Source organism: Aythya fuligula, chromosome Z (genome assembly GCF_009819795.1).
Source record: "Aythya fuligula isolate bAytFul2 chromosome Z, bAytFul2.pri, whole genome shotgun sequence".
NCBI lineage: Eukaryota > Metazoa > Chordata > Aves > Anseriformes > Anatidae > Aythya > Aythya fuligula.
In genome coordinates, this window is record NC_045593.1 from 77,463,727 (window position 1) to 77,486,173 (window position 22,447).

The 22,447-nt window shown below is 39.0% G+C and overlaps 1 protein-coding gene across 1 annotated transcript; it reads left to right on the forward strand.

Moving 5' to 3' along the window:
• The first annotated feature begins 33 nt into the window (after positions 1–33).
• On the forward strand, positions 34–17,082 carry RAD17 (RAD17 checkpoint clamp loader component). Its single transcript, XM_032206492.1, has 16 exons — positions 34–77; positions 1,137–1,412; positions 2,191–2,274; positions 2,975–3,131; positions 3,589–3,725; positions 4,544–4,596; positions 4,689–4,814; positions 4,898–4,967; positions 5,591–5,702; positions 7,837–8,031; positions 9,163–9,248; positions 10,128–10,274; positions 11,024–11,170; positions 11,923–12,043; positions 13,377–13,434; positions 15,764–17,082. Exons 1-16 carry the CDS (start codon positions 45–47, stop codon positions 16,029–16,031), a joined length of 2,070 nt encoding a protein of 689 aa, XP_032062383.1. The 5' UTR covers positions 34–44; the 3' UTR covers positions 16,032–17,082.
• The last annotated feature ends 5,365 nt before the right edge of the window (positions 17,083–22,447 follow it).

Below are 22,447 nucleotides of genomic sequence, written 5' to 3' on the forward strand. Positions count from 1 at the left end.
TGCCAGCAGCCCCGGCCCCGCTGCCGGCCCCGCTGCCGGCCGCGATGTCCCGGAGCCCCGCGGGGAGGCAGCCGGAGGTAGGCACCGGGACCGGCCCCGGGCTGAGGGGGACGCGGGCGGCCATGAGCTGCCCCTCCTCGGGGGCCGGTGGGCGGTGGGGGGGGGGGGGGGTGCTGTCGCAGCGCCTCCATTCGTGTTTTTTTTTAGAGGCTCCTGTTAATTTTTTTTTAATTTTCGGAGAGTTCTGGGTCGTGAGCGTGTATTTGTGTGTCTGTATTCCCCGGGAAGTCGCCTAAACTCGTAAAAATATTGTGCTCTGAGAGCGCGTCCTGCCAGCAAGCGGCGTGTGGGGCCCTTGGCTGTGCTCCTCTGGCAACACGCAGGTGGCCTCAGAGGGAGCTCAGGGCCTGCGAGCTTGGACACCGGCCCTGCAGGGTGTTCCTCAGGTGCAAAAGTAAATTGTCTTAAAAAAATAAACCACGAACAGCGGTTTCTTTACGTGTCGCTGTCTGGCTCGTGATGCACGGCACGGCCGCTGACCCGAGATCAGTCTATCAGTCCGTATGGCCTCGTGTGGCAGATGAACACCAACACCTGGTTTTATCATGCTCTTCACATCGATTTTCTGTTATATATTTCTAGTTTTTGAGGAAAAGCTGCCTTGTAAATGGGGGAAAAAGTCTTTACAATGGAAGAGACGACACAAACTTGATCTTAATGTGAAGGCTGTTGATAAGCTTATGCTGCTTTTCCATTCTTCTGTTTTAACTTTACTTTTTTTTTTTTTTTTTTTTTTATTTAAATGTGTTTTAACAGAGATCTCAGCTTGTTCTGGTTTGCCACTTTGCTGCAAAATCCTCTGACACAAGGTGTAAATATTAACTTTATTCTTTGGCCCTTAAGAAGCCTGTAATTGATACAGTCCAAGCAGAGTAAGTGTCAGCGTTTGTTGCTAGCTGGCATTCATTTTAAACATCCTCTCAATCTTAATGAAGTTCTTTTGCATCTACAAGGCATTTTTTTATACACACCTGCTAGAAATCTTGAATTTTCTGGAGACAGTTGTGCTCTATTGAAGAAAGGAAGACAATGCCACAATAATAACTTTTTATTATTATTATTTTTGATTTTACCAGGTAAAAGGTTGGTTGGCAGATTCATTTGATGACTTCTTTGGAAACACAGCTGTTTCTTCTAGCACAGTTTCTGCAAAGCTGCCTAGAAGCAACTCTGGAAGAAATAGTCAGCAGAACAAAGACCTGTCTTCTGTGCCGGCATGTAGCAAAAGCAAAGTTCTGCCCAAAAAAAGAACAAAGTCATCTTCAGTAGACCTGCCTGGCAACGAATGCAGACAAAATCAGAGCCAATCCCAAGATGAGCCATGGGTAGATAAATACAAACCTGAAACTCAGGTATGAGAGTTATTCTAAGTACTAAAATAATAGTAATGTTACACTGTAATGTATCATGCTCGTCTTTCTAATCCAACTTGATTGGGTCCTAAATATGTAGTATTTTATTAGGGCAGTAAAGTACTGTTTTGATTTATCTACTCTCTGTATTGAAGGTTTTAATGAACTTGTCTGTATAAGGTGCATTTCTTAGCAGGCCTCCTGAGGATACAAAGGTGCTGATGAGATGTTGTTTCTTGTCCATCAACTTCTAAACTTTTGAATATGTTGTCAAATTTTAGCTAAATCTGTCAGCCACGAGTACTAGAAAAATCCACAGCTAGGGGAAGGATAGAGAACTAAGTGTAGTACTTGTATTTTATGTTGAAATTTTTAATAGTTCATCTCTGGAGAGGAAGACTAGAACGTGAGTAAGTTGCACGAAATCTGCAGAAATCCCCCAAATATATGCAGGTTTAGAGTCAGTAAGGCCTAAAAACTATCAGCTCTAGCAATAGCTATAAAGCATACTACCATGAAGGATTATAATGTTATTACTTTAGGAATAATAAATTATTCATTATTTCCATACTGCTGGCAATGGAAAATTGGTTGTTTGAGGAAAGAAGCTCCAATGATCGGCTTTCTGTTACTTCTATAATAGCATAAACATATGTAACTGGAATATACACGTTACTGTTCTAGTCTGTATGTATTCTGTTCTTGAATCCCATCATTAAAGTTGTAGAAGACAGGATGCACATATATATGTGTTTCATATGTTTTCATCTTGTTTCAGAATGACCTTGCTGTGCAAAAGAAGAAAATTGAAGAAGTTGAAACCTGGTTAAAAACACATGCGTTTCAGAGGCCACCAAAGCAGGTAATTTTGCTAAAAATTAGCAGCCAGAAGTACAGAACTGTCTAAACAAGCTGGATTCAACATTCTTTTAATTTCAGGAAGAAAAAAAAAAAAAACTTTACTTTTAGGTAGTGTTTATATTGCTTTGTAAGAAATCTCTTAAGAACGTAGGTTAGAGCTTTTACATTAGTTTAGGTTTTAAACAGCTAAGGGAAGCAGAGCTGAATTCTATTTTTTTTCCTCAGCAGCATTATTTTGTAGCATTCAGTCAGTTCATACCTGTTTGGTTGTGCTTATAACTGTGTTTTATCTCCAAAAGACTAATTTTACATAGCACGGCAAATTTCCAGTTACAGTGACTTGAAGTAAGAGGGTATTTTAATTTCTTGATTGATAAGAGGCATTCTTACACTGATGTGTCATTTAGTAGTCCCGACTAGTGCTTTTCAAAGCTGATTCTCCTGTATGTATTATGTTGGTGTGCAGTTAAGCAAGCAGACTCCTTTGAAAAATCTGGGAGCATGCCAGCATGCCTTCCCGACTTCTGTTCCAGCTGTTCCAGAGTAGCCAACAGGTAAATCAGTAACACAAAATACTTACCTATGTTTTTATTTGTAAAAGAGAGTCAGTATCAGTACTACAGAAAATGTAGAAGAACTCTTCTTCAGACAAGCTTTAGTCTTTATTTGTAATGTTGGGGATTATTTTATTTCTTTGACAGGGTGGCTCTGTTTTACTATTAACTGGTCCTCCTGGCTGTGGAAAGACAGCAACTATACAAATATTAGCAAAAGATCTTGACATTCACATGCAAGAATGGACCAATCCAATATTGTCAGACTTTACAAAAGAAGATTTAAGAAGTGTATTTGGCCACGGTAAGTATTTTGATTTTTTTTTCTTTTCCTTCCTTATACTTCTTTGATTTTCATAGTTTGATCTGGCTTCGTATGTGACAGAGGCATAAGAATTAAAAATACAATGTCCATATAAGTCAGATTCTTAGAGTTTAATAAGAGTCTTACTTTTATTTGGGAAGGGATTTTTTTTTTTACAGTGTTTACTCCAAAATAGTTTACAGTGCACACAGAGAGCTATGTAATATCCTGGATATCATTTGAACTAGTTAAATAACTGTGTGTCTTTGGGTCCTCAGCTGAATTCTACTCTGTAAAAATAGTTTTCTATTTCAATTATGTTTGCTAAAGGGCTTGGCTGCTGGTGTTCAATGGCTTTTATCAAAAAGTAGCATGCATGGGAATTAGTTCTTGTAGTTATTATGTATTCTATATTATACCAAGTAGAATACATTTTTTAATTAATTTTCTTTTTCAGTCTCAAACTTTCATACGTTTCCGAGTCAGGCCCAAGCAGCTCTTTTTCAGGATTTTCTATTAAGAGCAAATAAGTATAACAAACTTCAGATGCTTGGGGAGTCCTCAGGAAATGATAAAAAGCTTATTCTCATTGAAGTAAGTGAAAATTTTTATGATAAACTTGACATGCTAGCTAGCTGTTGCTGGTGAATTGGTGTTGCCACAAATTTGACTACTTTTCTGCAGATGAGTTACTACTTTTTGAGTCTTGACAGCACACTAGAATCAAATTCTACCCCTACTTAAACCACATAAGCTAATTGCCAGGCAGAAGTTGGACACTAGTTCATATACAGAAATCAGAAATAGATTATTAAAATGCAGATTGTGAAGCAATATTGAAAAATCCAATCTGTGCTTCTGTATGATTCGCTTTCTAGAAATGTGTATGTGTTTAAACAGTTAGATGGAAAAATTACCACTTTTCTTGTTTATTGAAGATGCAAGATAGTATAGAAGAACTTGAGAATATGCGTATTGTATAAATTAGCATGGTTCCCCGTGATTGCTCTTCATAAAGTCAGCTCATGGTCTAGATTCTCTCCTATCTCGAGTAGTATATCCTGGCTCCTTCTGCAGTGGAGCCGCTGCCCTGAGTATTTCTGTTATGTCTGAATAAAACTGTCTAGTAGGTAATGTGGTCATACATGGCTGTTTCTTGGGAAACGAGGATAGAAAAAAAAATGCTTCTTTTAGATAATTGTTTTCCATAGGGAAAGAAAGAAATATTAGGCTTTTTTTTTTTTTCTTTTTCTTTCTGATTATTTTCCGTGTTAGCTGCATTCAGATTTAGTTGAAAGTGAGGTAACTAGGAAGACAAAATGTGTAGCAGTGTAGTGTGGCATTACAGTCAGTCTGAGGGAGAGAATATTTACATTTGAATGTAATGACAGCAGTTCATTTGTTTTGAATAGGACATACCAAACCAATTCTATCGAGACCCTAGCAGTCTACATGAAATTCTCAGGTTAGTTATAAACAAACTTTTAAAAGTTAGCCTTAGCCGCTTGTGTTAAATGGAGTTTGATTCCTGTTTCACCTGCTTGTTTTTCAATTTAGGAGATTTGTTCGTACAAGTAGATGTCCCCTTATATTTATAATCTCAGATAACTTCAGTGGAGACAGCAACCAGAGGTTACTATTTCCAAAAGAAATTCTGGAGGAGCTGTGTATTTCAATTATCAGGTAAGATCTTTGATGAAGTAAGAACTTCATCAAAATAAATGAGAAGTGAGGAACTAATTGATTTTTTTAACGACTTTTAACAGTTTCAAGCCTATTGCACCAACAAATATGATGAAAGTTCTTAATCGAATAGCAGCAACAGAAGCTAGTATGGTAAGTTGTCAAAACTGAACTTGTGCGCAGTGCTAGGATCAGGCTTTTATATACGAAATATGTTATTGCTACTTTTTATTGTTTTTATTGCTTGATCTTTGATCATGTGACTACCCGCCCCTCTCTCAACAAAAGAAAAAAATGTATTAAAAAACAGCAGAATACAAGGAACAAAGGGGAAAGCCATCTTATTTTTCAGTTGAGTTCTGCTTGATCCTTGGTATAAACTTTCAAATCTGCGTTTTACAGAAACCATATATATTGAAAACACTAAGAGCAGAAGACAATCCCATCTTATCCAGTAAGACAAGAAGAGGTCATTAACTTGAATCCTGTGTTATTGCCCAATACTTGATTACAATGTATTCTAGCACTGACTAACAGCTTGGAAAGACCCCTGCGCCTTGTTTTCTCTAGTATATTGTTATATAAATTGTGGCAATGTGTTTAAATTGATTAAATGTTTTAAAATTAGACCTATTACCTTGCTTGAGCTTCTAATTGGGTCCTGATATAATCTGTTTATGGTCTATATCAGAGGTGAGTACCCACAGTCATAATATTACTCAAATACTCCTTATCCTACTTTTTGTTATTACTTTGGATGTTGCTTTTCCTTGTAGAATGGAGATAAGAATTATGCTCCTGACAGAACATCTCTAGAGCTGCTTTGCAGAGGTTGTTCAGGTGATATAAGAAGTGCAATAAACAGTCTTCAGTTTTCTTCTATGAAAGGTAAATACCTGTGATTTTCATGAAAGTGAATGATGTTTTGACCACTGCTGCTGTAAAGATATGCTGTTCACCATTGAAGCTGCTAGGTGAGCTGTGTGAAAACATTTTTAACTTGATGCGCTGCAGCAAGAAGAGGAGTATTTTTTTTCTTTAAAGCCAAATAAGTTGAGTGTTATGTCATTTCTAAGTATCTGCTACATGTGTATTGATGTAGCTTAATGCAGTGACCTCTCTTCCTCTTGATACCTTTGTTAACCACTATGCATTTGCTGATGAGAGCATTTATGATGCAAACTTAATTTGAAAGAATTATTTTCACTGCTTGGTTCTTTAAAATTGTTTATGTCCTCATCTGTGCTCACATAGCATTTCTGAAATAGCCATTCATGCGTGGTGTTTCTGAAATTTCGAGTGCCTACAGCTGTTGATAAGTTGAAAAGCTGTGAGGTAGCATGACCTTCTATGAAGTTATTGACAGGATTATAGAATAGCTTTGTGAAGTTCAGCATTATAGTTGCCTTTAAAATATGTGGCTATACAATGTAAATCAGACTTAGTTTAAGATTATTTAAATGTTCCAGTGTAGAAAGAAAAGACTTAATGTGTCTTTTTTTAAGAGCTGGAAGTCAAAACGTAGGGAAACAAATTGGTACGTGGTCTCTGGTACTTGTAGTTTATTCTGAGAACCTGTAGATGATGCCAGCATTTACGTTCAAACCAGAAATAAGGAAGTAGAATTCTGTGGTACTTCTTAAAGCTGGTAGTAGTCGTGTTGTTTTTTGTTCATTTCCTTTCTATTCCACTTCTCAGGTTGAAAATGTGGAATAGATTAAATGTTGTTTCACGTCTTTGTGGTTTGGGTTTTAGAGTATATTGAAATGGATTTCTAGCTGTGTTTTTTACATGTAATTGGGGAGAAAGTCAAGTTTCTAGGTTTCAATTGTAAACATGGAAACTAAGTTCTTCAGATAGTTTTTACTGTTTGATTCATCAGAAGTAAAAAACAAAACAAAACAAAACATTTTTGATTGTAGTGCCATTAAATGAATAAAAAGTAGGCTGAAAGTACCTGTGAGTAGTTTGGTCTAGCTCACTGGTGGATGCCAAGATGCTTTATGTATATATTTTTATATATATATTTTATGCATACTGTAGAAAATCTAAGTAGTCTTAAAAATGACCGGTTTGTGTAATTTTAGATAAACTCATCTTGGAAGTGTAAAAACGTGGGGGTTATATAAAGAACTTGGGAGAGAATAAAGGCATACGTTCCTTCTTGCATTTTTTCTTTTTAAACACTGATCAAGAGAGCTGTCCTCATGTCAAATGGAAATTATTTAATTGCTCAGGTGTTTCAGTTAGATAATAGATCAGCAGCCAGTGAAAATTTTGAGGGACCTCACCTTCATGTTCATCTCTGTGTGCCATCAAAATGCAGAATTTATTTTACATACATGTAATTTCTCTGTGTGTAAGACAAATGATATGTTCTCTATGGTAGTATTAATGGGTAAAAGGGATCCATGATAATCATGAGAGAAGAGAGAGATTACTACTTTAAGTTCCTTTAGTTTGACAGAGGACATCTCATCTGCCACTAATCAAATTTGGGGTTTAAATTTTTGAATATTAGATTAAAGTAAAAGAAGGGGTTTATTCTGTGGAGCTCAGATCATTGCAGAAATAGTAGGCTGTTGGAAGAATCACTAAATGAAAGGTTTTCTTTGCCTTCATATATTTCAGTAAGAGCATTAAACGTATCCTGCAAATAGAAAAGAAATGGGTAATTGCACCAAATATAATGAAAATACCATTTACATTACTTGCAGCTGCATTACTTATAAGTTTCTTCTTTATAAATAAAATATAAGTTGGGCACACAGGACTAGGGTAAGTAAGAAAGAATGCCAGCTTTTCTTTTAGAACAGCTGTTTATTATTTGAAGAAATGCTTGGCATCTTAGTTATGGCTTAAGGGGCAGTAGTGTAATAAATCATGCTAGTTTAGGTGATGAGGTTGCTTTCCTAACAAATGTGCTTTCTCTTAGTTACCTTACTTTTAAAACTTTTTCTGTATCGTAGATTTTAGTTATTTATTTACTTCATAATGGTCATATTGTTTCTTTTATTGTTAGACTTCTCATTGGAGAAAAATTTTTGGTCAAGGAAGGAAGGCAACTCCACACTAAAACATGGAGCAGCAGCAGTGTGTAAATCAAGAAAGAAAAGTAAATGCGATCCTTCAGAAGACCAGGAGATACAAGCTATTGGTGGCAAAGATGCTTCTATCTTTCTTTTCCATGCTCTGGGGAAAATAATTTACTGCAAAAGTAAGAGAACTTTGCCTTACTCTTCCTTGTCAGTAGGAGAAGTATGTTAGCTCCTAGTAGCTAGACTTGATAAAGTAAGGCTTAGGGTGACCCCTAATTCTCATATAACAGTATAAAGATAGTAATAAATGCCTCTGGTAACTGAGATTGCAGCAGTCTGCATGTAATAGAGAAATAGCACACATTTCATTAATGAATCTACTGCATATATGTAATACAATACATACCTCTAGTTGCATTAGGTCCATCTGCTGTCATGCACCTACAGCTAGAGAGATAGCTATCACATTTGTTGCTTTGCCCAAAAGCAAAATTTTCCTTTTGTGTAGAATTATACATAATTATGCATTTATGTTCTGAACTCAACTGTTTTCTTAGAGATTACAAAATGGCCCTGCAGCCTCTTGGCTGCTGCCTGCCCTGTTGATGTGTATGGTTTTGATTTGTTGTGCTGTCTTTTCCTCCCTACGTTTTTTTTTTTTTATTACACTACCCCATCTCCTTTTCCACCTCTCCAAAATGCTTTTAACTTCACTGATTCTTATACACTCAGGCTCTGCAAATTTACTTCAGCTCTGCTTCCTGGGTATGGCTACGGTCCTTTATTAACATCTAAATAATACAATTCATAAGAATTTGATATTTATGCTGTAATACTATCTACGCTCAGCTAAATAAGGAGCCATAATGCCACTGGCTGTTCGCTGTTCACCTTTATGTAATAATGCACAGCATCTGTTCCAAAATAAATTCAGAAATGGTGAGATGAGGGAATATGAAAATTATTAGGAGAAATGTGTTATATGAAGCATAGTGTTTCTAATTACCTGCTGTTGACTATGTAATTAATTGTTGATGCAGGCATAAACAGTTTCCTAGGAAGTGAAAACTGTGTAACCTGGTAAAGTCAACTGTTGCTTAAAAATCATGCTCCCTATACATGAAAACTACTGTTTATGCAGTTGCACATTTCTGTTCTTGGTCTCAGTCTCATTGATTTTCTGAGTTTGAATTTAATGTCTGAAATGTGTGTCTTCCCCACCTCGTTCCCCTGTCAGCTCTTTGATAGTATGCAGTAACATGACGTTATTTGTGGTACTAGAGGACTAAGGATTATACAATTCCTTTTAGGAGAACCTCTGTCAGAGTCAGAAGTTCTTCAGCTGCCTTCTCACCTATCAGAATACCGTCGAGACACCTTGCTTATTCAGCCCGAGGTATATCTGCATTAATTGCTTGATTCCAATTTGATATGGGAGGAAGCCAAACCATAAACCTGAGTGATTGTTACAAATTCTCAAGTGCCTTTGTCATTAATCATAATATTCATATACTCAATCGGTTTAAGTTGCAGAATAATCTGGAAGGGACCTCTGGAGGCTAACTTCAAAGGCCAATGAGGTTCGCAGTCTTGTTTAGTCTTGAGTATCGTCAGTGATAGTCAGTAAGGTGAGAAATTTCTGACTTGCATCGAAGGGTGGACTTACCCTTGCTGCAGGCTGTGATGATTTCTCTCTCACATTTTTGCTGTGTGATCTAGTGGAGTCGGAGCTCACCTTCCTGTTGTCATTCATTGGAGAGCTGAAGACAGCAGTGATTTCTGCCCTTCCAGCCTCCCTTAGTTGTCTCTGGGAAGAAACCATCCTTCCCTTTGCTTGTGAGCAGAGCAGAGGGGGACAATCACCTCCCTTGGCCTGCTGGCCACGCTGCTGTTGGTGCAGCCCAGGGTACGGGTGGCTTTCTGGGCTGTGGGTGCACCTGGCTTGCTCGTATTCAGTTTTCCAACCACCAGTACCCTCGAGTCTTTCTCCTCAAAGCTGCTCCCAATCAACCCATCACCCTGCCTGTATTCATGTTTGGGATTGCCCTTGCTCAGGTGCAGGACCTTGCACCTGGCTTTGTTGAACCTTACAAGGTTTCTGTGGGCCCCATCGCTCAAGCATGTCAAGGTCCCTCTGGGAGGCATCCCTTCCCTTTGTAGGTCATGCACCAGCTCTGTAATCATCCAAATGTGTCATAACTTCTATGGGAAACGTTTCCTTTTATACTGTATGAAACCTGAAGTTTTTTCTTGTGGTTCCCTCCACTTCCAATAGGTTATTGTGGAAAAATCACACATGTCTGGAAGCATGTTTAATTTATACCTTCACCAGAACTACGTAGAATTTTTTACTGACATAGATGATGTTGTGAGAGCCAGTGAATACCTGAGCACCGCTGATGTTCTTTGTAGTAACTGGAATGTAAGTGTCATTTTATACATACGTAAATTGAGCTGCTAGATGTTTCTCTGAGTATTTATAAATAGTATAAGGAAATTTTCGTACACATTAATAAGAACTAAGCTGTATTATTTCAAACTTATGATACAGGTGACTGTGAATTGTTAAACTGCATCCAATGGAGGAGAGATGCAGACCATTTGTGTACAATTTCTGTGCAATTTGTTTTTTTATAGTTCACAGAATCACAGAATCACAGAATTTTCTAGGTTGGAAGAGACCTCAAGGTCATCGAGTCCAACCTCCAACCTAACGCTAACAGCCCTCCACTAAACCATATCCCTAAGCTCTACATCTAAACGTCTTTTGAAGACTTCCAAGGATGGTGACTCCACCACTTCCCTGGGCAGCCTGTTCCAGTGAAAGTTGGAAGTTGGTCATTGTATATTTTATAGACTACAGTGTGTATATATAGCATGTATATATATATATAATATGGTATATTAAATACACCATATTTTTATAAAATAGTGTAAAATATTCTACAAAGTGTTTTTAAGTAGAACAATAATGTGTTAAATGTATCAGAGGCTATATGTCTTCTCCCTGAAGTACTTGAGCTAGCTTTTTGTTCAGTTCCTTTGACCAGAGGTTCTGCAATAATCTAAATGCATGCTAAACATGTTTTGTCACTGCAGTTAAAGAGCATGTTTTAGTCAAATGAGATGCATTGTACCTTGAGCTCAGCTAATGCCCAGTTTCTATCTTAGTCACGGCTTGTGATGGAAGAATACAGCGCGTCTGTGGCTACCCGAGGTGTGATACATTCCAACACATCCCGAGCCTTTGCCCACTGCCAAGGAGGGATGGGGTTCCGGCCGCTGCATAAGCCCCAGTGGTTCTTCATCAATAACAAGGTAAATACTTGATGTTTTGAGGAAGGCATTCCACTTACATTTCTACGTGGTGTGAGTAGTATAGGTGAAGTTTATACGCAGCGCTAAATTTGTCAAATACCCTATTTTAATATAAGCTACTTGTAAAGAACACTTGCTTGAAGAGGTCTACTTGTGTTATTTCATTAATGGACAAATAAACTGGAGATCTCCAACAGTGTTCCCTGTGTCCGAGTTACTGTATCTCTGGGACAGCATTAACCCCCACCTTATGGGAATGCAGTTAACGTTGAGATACTTTAAAATATTCCTAAAAGTAAGTTTAATTTAAGTAGTTTAAATTGCCTTAAACTCTTATAATAATACAGAAGTAGTTTGCAATATATGTGGTTATCAGAAATGGCTTGTCCATGAGATACCAAAGCTCTTGGCAACTTTTTACATTTGAATGCATACCTGCCTTGCTGTGACTGACAGAATTTTAAAAAGTGCCTAGGATGGTTGGGGAATACTATAAATAAAGGATAAAAATTTCAGTAAACTTCAATGTCCAGTGAAAAACAAAAATGAAGAAGTTTACCATTTTCTTGTAATCTGTATATGGCAACTCTAACTGCTTCTTTCTTTTCTGGACTTGTTCTGTAGAAGCTTGTACGTAGTTATCCAGCAGACAAGAAGAAAGTTATCCTGCTGCTTTTTCTGGTACAGAATACGTATAGTAATTTTCACTTTAGCAGAGTTCTTACTTTTAATTTTTTCCTCAACTCTAACAGTATCACGAAAACTGCCTTGCTGCAAGATCTCTCTTCTCAAGCTTCTGTTTACCACCAGAGTGTCTTCAGACGGAGCTATTGCCTTACCTTGCTATGTTAGCAAATCCAATGAGAAACCAAGGTAAAATCAGTGTTACACTTGCTCTTAGATTTTTGTGAATATTAAAGCATACTGAAAAATTTTAGTAACTCAGAATGTGAGTTCCATCTGTCCTTTTGCCTCACTTCAGCAAAAATAACAACGACAACAAAACAAATAAAAACAAAACCCCAAAGCCACCACATATGGTACACACAGAGGTAGTGAGCTGGTGTATAATCAAAATTCAATTCCTGCTGGGTTTTGAAACAAAATCAGGAACGTCTTTAAAGCTTTTGTAACTGAAAGAATGAAAACAAGCTGCCTGTCTTGTAATAGGTGAGATATACACAATACATACACATTGCTTTATAAATGTGTAAGTCTGGTCCTTGTGTTAGAGTACTTAAAAATCCTATTTCCCTCTTGCTTACTGCACAGATTTTGAGCATCTATGTACACTGAATTTCATCATGTGACTGTTGTGCGGTCTCAAGGTCTTGCACAGTTCTTCTGTATGCCCACATCCTTACTAGCCTATTTAACTCGGTGCCCCGAGGTATCGTGCTAATCTTACTCTTCAACTCTCTTTTTTTCACATTTGAGAGCATACTGGGTAAGGCAGATCCTAGAACAGGTATCTACAGAGATGTGTTGGCAATTTTCCTCCATTGCAGGAGTGAACTGTTAACTCATACACATGGCCCCCATTTCCCATCCATTAATTATCAGAGTTTACTAATTAAGTTGTTCTTTTAGGCGTAAGGCTTCTTTTGAAAGCCTCTGATAGGGGACTTAGGAGCCTTTTGGAAACCAAGTAGACTACATTAGCTACATCTTCATTGCTTCTGATAGCTTTTGAGTAACCTCAACAGACTTAAAAGGCTCTAGAAAGCCTTTCCCAGAAAGAAGTAAACAAAATCAAAATTTACAGCGCATTTTAAAAAAATGTGTAACAAAGGTAACCCATGAGCAGATAGTACATGCATAAAAATTTACGTTGTATGATACATAATCCCCAAATTACTGATCAGACAGGTGGGTCACTTATGCTATGTTAATTATGTCTATTAAAAGGCTGTATGTCTTAACTAAGGCCATGATGTCCAGGTTAATTCATTTTGTAGGATACGTGTTAAGCTGTAAACTTGTGCTGTAGAGTTATTATGAATGGTAGGGGTATTATAATTGTGTAGGCAATATACAAATATACTACATATTCAAAGTATATCATACTGCCATATAAACTTTTGATGAGGAAACTTATGCAGGACCACCTAACTGAACTTTCGATGAATTACTTGCTTTACAGTGTGCTTAATTCTATGTGCGTTATGATGTATTTAATACGATACTGGTGATTCTTTGTTCTCAGCTCAGATTGCTTTTATTCAAGATGTTGGGAGGCTACCCCTGAAAAGACGTTTTGGGAGGTAAAGTTGCCTTTTTCTTTCTTCAAGAAAATACAATACCTTCTTTCTTCCTCAACATATTAAGAAAAGAGATGTTTTTGTACAAAACAATTTCACTGTATATCTGTAGTGTGACATTTTGCCTCACTTGCAGCATGATCATTTAGTAGTTTGGCTGTTAGAATTTTTTCCAGTTCAAATCTATATTATGATGCTAATAGCAATATTTTAGCTATAGTCTTACTTCTATATTCTTGTCTAGCTTTCTCTTCCACTGTACCGAATGCTATTTATCTGTGCTAGACATGCTTATGTTTGTTCAGTGCATGATCTGGATGAAATCTTTTTACCATCAAGAACATTTAATTGAGAATAAAACTAAATTGGTATGAGTGTAGTGTGCTTTGCCCATTGTTTATCATGACATAAAACATTAATCTGAAACTTTGATAGAATATTCTGTTATGTCATTTGTTAGAGGCTTAAGAAAGAAGGTATGAGAAATTACTCTTACTTCCTTTGAAACAATTGTATGCCTGTGGGACTAACAAGCACTTAATGAGTGCTTCCTCTGAAGTTAAATAGCAGCACTGACTTTATTTTGTGTAGCTTTTTTCATAAAACTACAACTACTGAAATTCCTCTGTCTTGGATGTTAGAATTTTGAAAAAATACTTTTTTTCAGTTGTGGTGCTACAGTCGCCTATTTACAGATTCTGTAGTGCTGATGGGGCAATACAGCTTGATATGCTGTACTATGACTCTCGTAGGCTTCTGAACCATAGGGATTGTTCAAAAAATTAGAGACTTAGATACGTTTCTATGACCTTGATATCTCTAAAAACTAAAACATTTTAATTGTGATGGCCTCTATTAATAAGGTGTTGTGTGTTTTTTTTAGCCAAGAGAAAAGGGTTTGTCAGGGCATCTGACAAAGCATCTTATATTTATCAGTGTAATACTGCTGCATGAGTTTTAACTACTTTACCTAGTAAAGTTACCAAAACCCACTCTGTTCCCTGACATATGAATTAAAAGCCAATTCGGCTGCTAGTCATGAAGAAATGGAGGTATTTTTGTATTCTTCTGAGCCAAACTGTTTATAACTTCACAAGTTAATCATAGACTTCCTTATGCCATTAACTTTGTCTGCAGCATACCTCTAAATACTGATAAAGTTTTTGTGCCTGCATTAATAAGTTGCATGTGTACCATTTAATTTATCTGAGAGACAACTTTGTAGGACTGAAATCCTTTTAGCTTGTTCACTATTTCGGAAAGGAAGTGTAAAGAAGTTTACATATTTTAGTAGTATGTATTTGCTTCCTTCACGAATCCCAGTTGAAAATCATTTATTTTGGTAAGGACTTTATTTTGTTAAAGACTACTTTTGTTAAAGACTTAATTTTATCTAAGACTATTTTATATAAAGTAGTCTTTAATAATATATGTTTCAACAGAAATAAGAATATTATTTTCCATTACATTTATTTGTGGGATAGGAATACTGCTGTAGTAAGAAAATTGGCATTGGGGAGATTGTATGTTTTTTGATGAATTTGAATTGTTGTCAGGATGAGCTTTTGTCAGTAACTTTTGGGAAAGTTTATTAATACCATGTAAAATGGAGAAAATAAATAATGGAACATTGATAACATACTGGGGTAGGGATGCTACAAAGATGAAGTCCAAATAGTAAAAGAAACAAGAAATGTAAAAAGAAATACTTTCCACTCCTTGTCTTAAGTTGCCTGTTTCAAGTTAAGTTGCTTCATGTCGTAATGGACTTGGTTCTTGTTTGGAAGGGGTCTGATGTGCTGTGGGTTGTTGTCAGTAAGCTAGTTGTTGGCAGTTCACGTGCTTGAGGAAAGCTAACCAAAAACACTGTCACCGTAAGGAAGAAACGTCAAGCACCAGACAGTACTGGGGAAAGAACACAAAACGTACATGACTTGATACTTTGCTCTTGCTGTAGCTCTAGTTTTAGGTTAGATAGTACTGTTTTTCACCTGAGAGAAGCTTCTATCTTCTGTCGGTCTTGCAGGTTATATAGCGTTGAGGTCTGGGCATAAATATCTATACTTGGTAGATGTGTACAGAAGTAAAACATATTGGAGGTAGTGATGTAAAAAAATAATGTGTACAGTTTGAATTAAATGTGACTTGTAAAGGGAATTACTGACAGGAAATGTGAAAGCTGTTCAGCGTCAGTGAACAGGAAGGTGCTACACCGGTGGTCTTTATACTGCAGCTTGTGCTAGAGCAGGAAATGGTTTTTGGGGGTGGTTGTTGGGTTGTATGTGTCTTATTTTTTTGGTAATAACTTAATCTTGTGATGATTATTTTACAGGTTAAAGCTTGAAACACTTACTGATAAAGATCCTGGAATACCAGACCTGTTTGTTAGTTTTGAGGGGGACCATGATGGTGTGCATGCTACAGAGATGGATGTACAGATGGAGCAAAACAGAACACACGAGAATGGTTCAGATGGATTCCCTCTTTCTTCTAGCCAGTGCAGTGGAAGCGAACTACCTTGCAGTCAGCCTCAGCCTGTTGCAGCCCAAGCAGCTATGGAGGAAGATGAGTTAAAAATAGAAGAATATGATAGTGACTGAGTACAACAAAATACCAACAACTGAGTTGCCTGAATAGATTAAAATTCATCAAAGGCCTTTGCTAAAGTGATGGTCTGCACCTCAGTAATCCTTTAGCTACTTAGGTGGATGAAGAAGCCAGATCTAAACATGTGTCAGTATCAAGACATTTCTTCAGCTTCCCCTTAGCTTTGGAGGATCAGACCTGAGCAGAATACTAAATTGCAGGCTATTCCCTGCCTATTCTGAGCCATGAAAGTAATTTATACTGTGAGAGAGAGAACAGTAAATGATATAGTTTGAAAGACTGTAGATAATCAGTTTCACTCTTAAGTTATTTTTTATTTTTACACATTTTAATTTACTCTGCAGTTGTACAGTGGGTTTCCTAAGTGCACAGTTGATTAGTTGTCAGCATTTGAAGGCTTTACTAAAATTTATACCTTCAGGGAAATTGCTGTTTGGAAGTTTGAACCTTCTGAAAGAAGAGACTAAGGGGTATATGTAAAAAGTTTTATATCCTGTACCGATGATGTAAATAAAACTCCTACTGTATTAATACTGTTTTGTATTCTGCTACAGATATTTTTACAGTGTTTATAGGTTGAACATATGTTGTACAACGCATTATTTTGGATTCCTTTTTGGAAAATATTTTCATAATTTATTGAGGAGGAAATAGAACAATCAATCCGAAGTCCTTTTTGTCCTTTGTATTCTGTAGGAAGCTCTTGGTGTAGCGTGCAGTTTTCTCTTTAAATTGCAGCTGTGCTGGAACAAAGAATAATCCCATGGTTGGTAATTGACACATGAAAAGTTTTTTCTTTGTCTGAACAGACCGTTAAGTGGTTTAGCACTTCACTGTAACTGGGATTACTTCATGCAAATCAGCTTAACAGGTTATAATTAGTGATACCACATAAATAAGGAAACAAGGAACAAACCAACTTACTTTGAATGAATGACAACGTGTGTTTGCATTTCTCTACTGTTAAAATCCAAAGTTAGAAAATGCATCTACAGCCATAACCTTGGAATGAATGCTGCTAATAAAAGGTTTAGATTTGTCCCCTATGAACAACCTTGTGTAGTCTTTTAACTCTGTCGCCACTGTTTAATTTTCAGTAGGGAAAGTTACAGCTTAAGTTCTGTTACCGCTCTACTTACGACACTTCCCCCTCTCTGTGGTGCTTTGGAGGGTGTGACCCCTGCTCAGCTCAGCTACTGACTCAGTTCATTCGGCCTCCTGCCTGTGTGCCACTGAAACGCCTCTTTAGTTTGGGGTTAGTAATAAATACAAAGTAGTAATACAACTACTTTTACTAATACAATTACCATCCAGCACATCCACGGCATCATTCAGATTTGGACTTTGTCTTCTCCAAACCCTTGGCACTACCTCCAGGCCTGTCCTGCTCCCTGCACGGAACTGTGTCCCGCATGGCTCCCTGGAGATGCACCTTCTTCAGGTAAAAGGTGTGGCTGGCCTCGCAGGCCTCCTGTTGGGCTCACTCCTGTATCCCACGTTCTTCTCCAATCCTGAATCAGGGAGCTGTACATCATTTTGTCCTGCTGATTGTCCACAATTTCTTCCCGAGGTCTTTTAGGAAGCTTTACACACTCTTTGAAAGCATCAAGAAATCTGAGAACCTTCCCTGTCCTCGGTGCTTTTTTACAATGAAGAACTAACAATAGCAACAGGGGAAAAAGGGTAAACGTTTTCTGAATGTTTTAACTTAGTGTCCACTTGACTGAAACAGAAGAATAAATTTCTCCGAATTGTCTGTGGCACTTTTTGTAATTTGAGAAGATTGGAGAACCTTGTTCCAGTTAGCAGGACAGCCTGAGGCATCAAGCATTATGCCAAGGAGCTCAAAGAGAAGTCAGCGTTTCTGCCCCGTAGGCTCCAGGCAGGTGCTTTTTGGGGGCTGCTTGCAGGTGCTACTGGGGACACCTTGCTACGTGCTGTCACTGCGGCCCCTCCAACTGCAGCTGTTTCCACACAGGCCGCAGGGTGTTTCTTCAGCTGTGTCCTGGCCCTGCTTCTCAGGGCCTCTGCCTCTGCTGGGCCCTGCTGGCACACATCCTACACAGGCCCAGGGTGCTTCGCCTCCTCAACACACCCGCAGAGGGGGCCATGCCCACAGAGGAGGCCTCCTCTGTGTCAGAAGTAGAAGAGGAGGGCACGACAACTGGCATGCTCCTGTCCATGGACAAAGCATCACCGTCTGCAGAAACTGACGAGATTTTGCCTACGGTCAGCACCCCAGAGATGAGGTCTGGCACTAGACTGTGTTAGTGGTTAAGGCCTGAGGACGGGAAGAAACTGGGAGGGGGTGCCAAGGGTGATGGTGGGGGCCTGCCTGAGAGCAGCTTCTGTCTGTCTAGCCATTGCCTCCCTTCTGGGCAGTTGTGAGGAGTGCCTCAGAGGAAGTTGTGCAGAGGGTCTGGTTTCTCTCAGGTATTGGAGTTTCTTTCTCCCCACCCTAGTATAATGATCCTGGCCTGCCGTGCCACCAACCTCTTCCCTCCCCCACCTTAACTATATATATATTTTTTATTTTCAAGGTTGTCTGGTCCAACTATCACCCCACCACCAATGTCACCCACTAAACCATGTCCCTAAGCACCACGTACAACCTTTCCTTGAACACCCCAAGGCATGGTGATGCCCCCACCTCTTTAGGAAACCCTTCCCAATGCCTGACTACTCTTTCTGAGAAGAAATATCTCCCAATTTTTAACCTAAACCTCCCCTGGCGCAACTTGAGGCCATTCCCTCCAGACCTGTCACTAGTTACCTGTGAGAAGAGGCTGACCCCCAGCTCCCCACAGCTTCCTTTCAGGTAGTTGTGAAGAGCAATAAGATCTCCCCTTGTGAGAAGCAAAATCGTGCTTTAGCAATAGAAGTTGTTTTTGCATTCTTCAGCTCTCAACAACCATTCTTTCCCCCTAATTACTCTTGCCCTCAATCATGGGAGAGTTTTCTTTGCTCCAAAACCCTGCTCAATCTTGCACTTATTCAAGATACGCTAGATTCAGTGCCTTCACCGCTGTTCCATGAGATACTAGTTCTTTGTTTCTTGCTTTGCCAGACAGATGGCGAAACCTGAACAATCTATCAGCAAGATGTGAAATGCAGAGGTATGGCAGGCAGACAGCACCTCTTCAGAACAGACTGCCTCTCACAGAGACCACAGGGAAAGATCCTTTACTGACACCTGGTGGGTAAATCTGCACACTGCGTGTGGAGATGCGTTAGTATAGAAGTGTGTCACAAATACTTGCTAGATAGAGAAAACAAACAGATATGAGCCTTTAGTTAAACATTCATGCCATGGCTTAGGTTCACAGACTGTTGACCTGGTTTGCTTATCTAGCCTGCTTCTCTTTCACTCTCCCAGACTGGCATGTCCTTAAGAAACCATTCACTCTCTCTTCCCGACTGTGATATTTTTAACCATTTGCTTGTCTCCAACAGATGGAGCTAGAAAGCATGGTTACTATCTACTTGCGTTATTTTATAGGTGGAGGTGATACCGAACAGGAAATGATGCGAAACAAGACTGTTGCATGGATGACTTCTATTGTTACATTTGACACACTGACGTATTAACTGATTAGGTCAGGAAGTCAGGCAGATGCTAAAGAGGGAGATGGATCTGTGCAAAACAGGCCATGGTCCCTCACCTGTTCAACTGCACCAAGCCCACAGCCTCTGCTAGCAAGCTGTGATTGTATGCTATCACACTTGGCTCACTGTCCCCAGATGCAGGGGCTTTTCTCCCTCTTCAAAACATGAGCAGACATTCATGCACTTTCTGGGTTGATAAACCAGTAGGAATTCCCACACTGGTCCTTGAGACATGAACTGACAGGTATCTGAAGCTGCAAAGTAGCTATTTACTCTAGCGAGAACTTCACGTTTCACCATCTTGACCTGCGTCTACTGAAGTTCTATTGTTTTTTTTTTTTTTCTTCTAGCACCCCAGTAGGTTGTCTTGTGTGTACCCCACTTTGGAGACCCCTAGACTCTAGGTATGCAAATACTCTGAGAGGAGAATACAGCTGTAGTAACAGGGCTATGTCGCAGACATGCAGTCAGTCCACCCCTGTGAATTAAACAAATTTCTGCCAAGATAATCCTAGTTCCCAGTCAAGATAAATGGTATATGCATTTATCTCCTAAAACCTACAGATGATTAAATAAATAGAATTTCTGGACCGAGGATAATCCGTCTGAGCAATTTCCTATCGAATGTCCTTTTGACCTAGGCAAAATAGAGCACTTAACAAATTCCTTGGAGTGCACAGGAACTAAGGTACTCCAATTGCAGTCCAAAAAGAAAAACAAAATCTTAAACCAGAAGTCTAAGACACTCTCAGGAGAAACTGAAACTTCAAGTAAAGAAACTGGACAGTTAGAAAACCACCATGTGTTTTTGGAAAAGAAAAATTCATGTTATCTTATGAGAAAACAATGTTTCCTTAACAGGCAGCCATCAAAACAGAGAAAACTTGTGCTATCATAACAGTGTGTAACAGTATTAGACTTACTATCCCACTTCACCTGAACCATGTTTTCCATATTTTCATTCTGATAAAGAAATAGCAAAGACCAGTGTTTCTTCTGAGTGTAAAGTAAATAAATAAAATAGCTGACTACAGGCTAAACTTTAAAGGCTTCACTTCATCCAAACTCCTAAAATCGTGCCAAAATATAAATACATGAGTTGATCCAGCAACTTATTTAAGCACCTGTTAAATATCTTGAAGAATTAGAGTCACAAGCAACATAGCATGATGGAAAAACAGGGCAAGAGTCAGCAGAGCAGGCTTACTGAAGATGATGCAGCTTTGGTCACACCAAAGGGAGTCCACAAATAATTAAGTTTACATACAGAATATGAAGCTATTTAGCACAGGCAAGAAAGACCCATCCCTCCCTACCCTTCCAGCCAAAAGGATCAGTAATCTGCTTGGTAATCTGTTGTATTTATAAAAATAAATAAAACAAGCAAACAAAAAAGTTAACACCTGTTCAGGAGCCCTCAGAATACTGCAAACATAAAAGCATTCAAGCAAAAACAGGAGTTACTTGTTTGTTAAAAACGAGCCTTACTTGTTCCTTTCTCTCCTGAGGCTTAAATAAAAATTGTAACAACCAGAAAAATGTCATCTTGGCACTCTGGCAAGTAGTATTAACTATCCAAGGATCACAGGCAAAAAAAATAGAGTGAACAAAGATACCATCCATCATATGTGAAAACAACTGAAGCCTCTGGCACTTCTTCAGCAGACAAAACTTCACTTTTTGAGGCTTGAGGGTTATAAATATTATGAGCCAGAACAAAACCAAAGTCACCTGTCAAGTGTTGTGAAGTACTTGACAAGGTGACACGTTCGGTATCACAGTCATGCCTGTATCAAATGCCTGACTGCAGGGAGTGTCTTTATATTCCTTGTCCAAGTTCCCAGTCCTTCCTCAGGCCCCAAATCGGCACCTGCATCATCTCTGTCTTGCGGTGGATCTGTGGACAGACCCTTCGCCTTCACTGTTCCTTCACAATTTCTTACTATCACATCCTTTTCACCTTTCTACATTTTTCACTTCCCTGAACCTACATCACGAGCTCTGTCTGGCATTTGGCTGCCCTCATTCCTTGGGGTTGCCCTGCCAAATTGCCAGCACAGCTCCTGATGGCCCTTGCTCCACTCACTGGCACTAGGGAGACATATGTGGCTCTCTTGGCAAATTCAGGAAGGAATCCCCCAGGTGCTGCATTTCCAGCACCACCTGCAGGAACAGTTGTCACTGTAGGACCCTCCTGAGCTGGCTTGCTCAGGCAGAGAGCTGTAAAGATGCAGCCAAGCCCTACTTATTTCACAGTATTGCAAGTGTGCTCCCTCAGCCACACCTTTGCAAGAGCTGTTAGACATCTTCCCAAGATGTGCTGTTGCATGCAAAGAGAACAACTCCTCGTGGACATGGACTGAGGAACACCAAGTCTGGCCTTGAATTATCGTATTTAATATAATAATGGATGAAGTGAAAAATTGAGAAAAGCGTCTCTGAAGGAGGGAGAAGGATTCACTCATGCTCCTCTTTCTTTCTGTTTACTAACATCACACATTAGACAGCCCTTTCCACTGCCTGCAAGCCTGGCTGGGGACCCAACTTGCCTATACGCATGCAAAAAAGATAGAATTCTGACTGCAGAAGGACATCACAATTAATACTTCAGCAGAACAGTAACGAAAGGAACCCCCTTCCCATCGCTCTTGCTGATGCTGCCCTTCAGATTTTCTCTGCACCCACTTCTGCATCAGTGAGGTGGCCCAAGGACTGTCTGCTGTGAGCTCAGTGGGGAGGCAGGAAGCTGCAGCCGAACAGAAAGCGGCTCCAAAGCGAAACTGGCGTGCATCAGGAGGCATGC

Excerpts from the sequence above, each read along its gene's own strand:
- RAD17 (XM_032206492.1), top strand. The coding sequence starts at position 45 with ATGTCCCGGAGCCCCGCGGGGAGGCAGCCGGAG. Across the intron at positions 3,726-4,543 it reads AAAAGCTTATTCTCATTGAA|GACATACCAAACCAATTCTA; the intron begins GTAAGTGAAAAT and ends TGTTTTGAATAG. Across the intron at positions 12,044-13,376 it reads AAATCCAATGAGAAACCAAG|CTCAGATTGCTTTTATTCAA; the intron begins GTAAAATCAGTG and ends CTTTGTTCTCAG.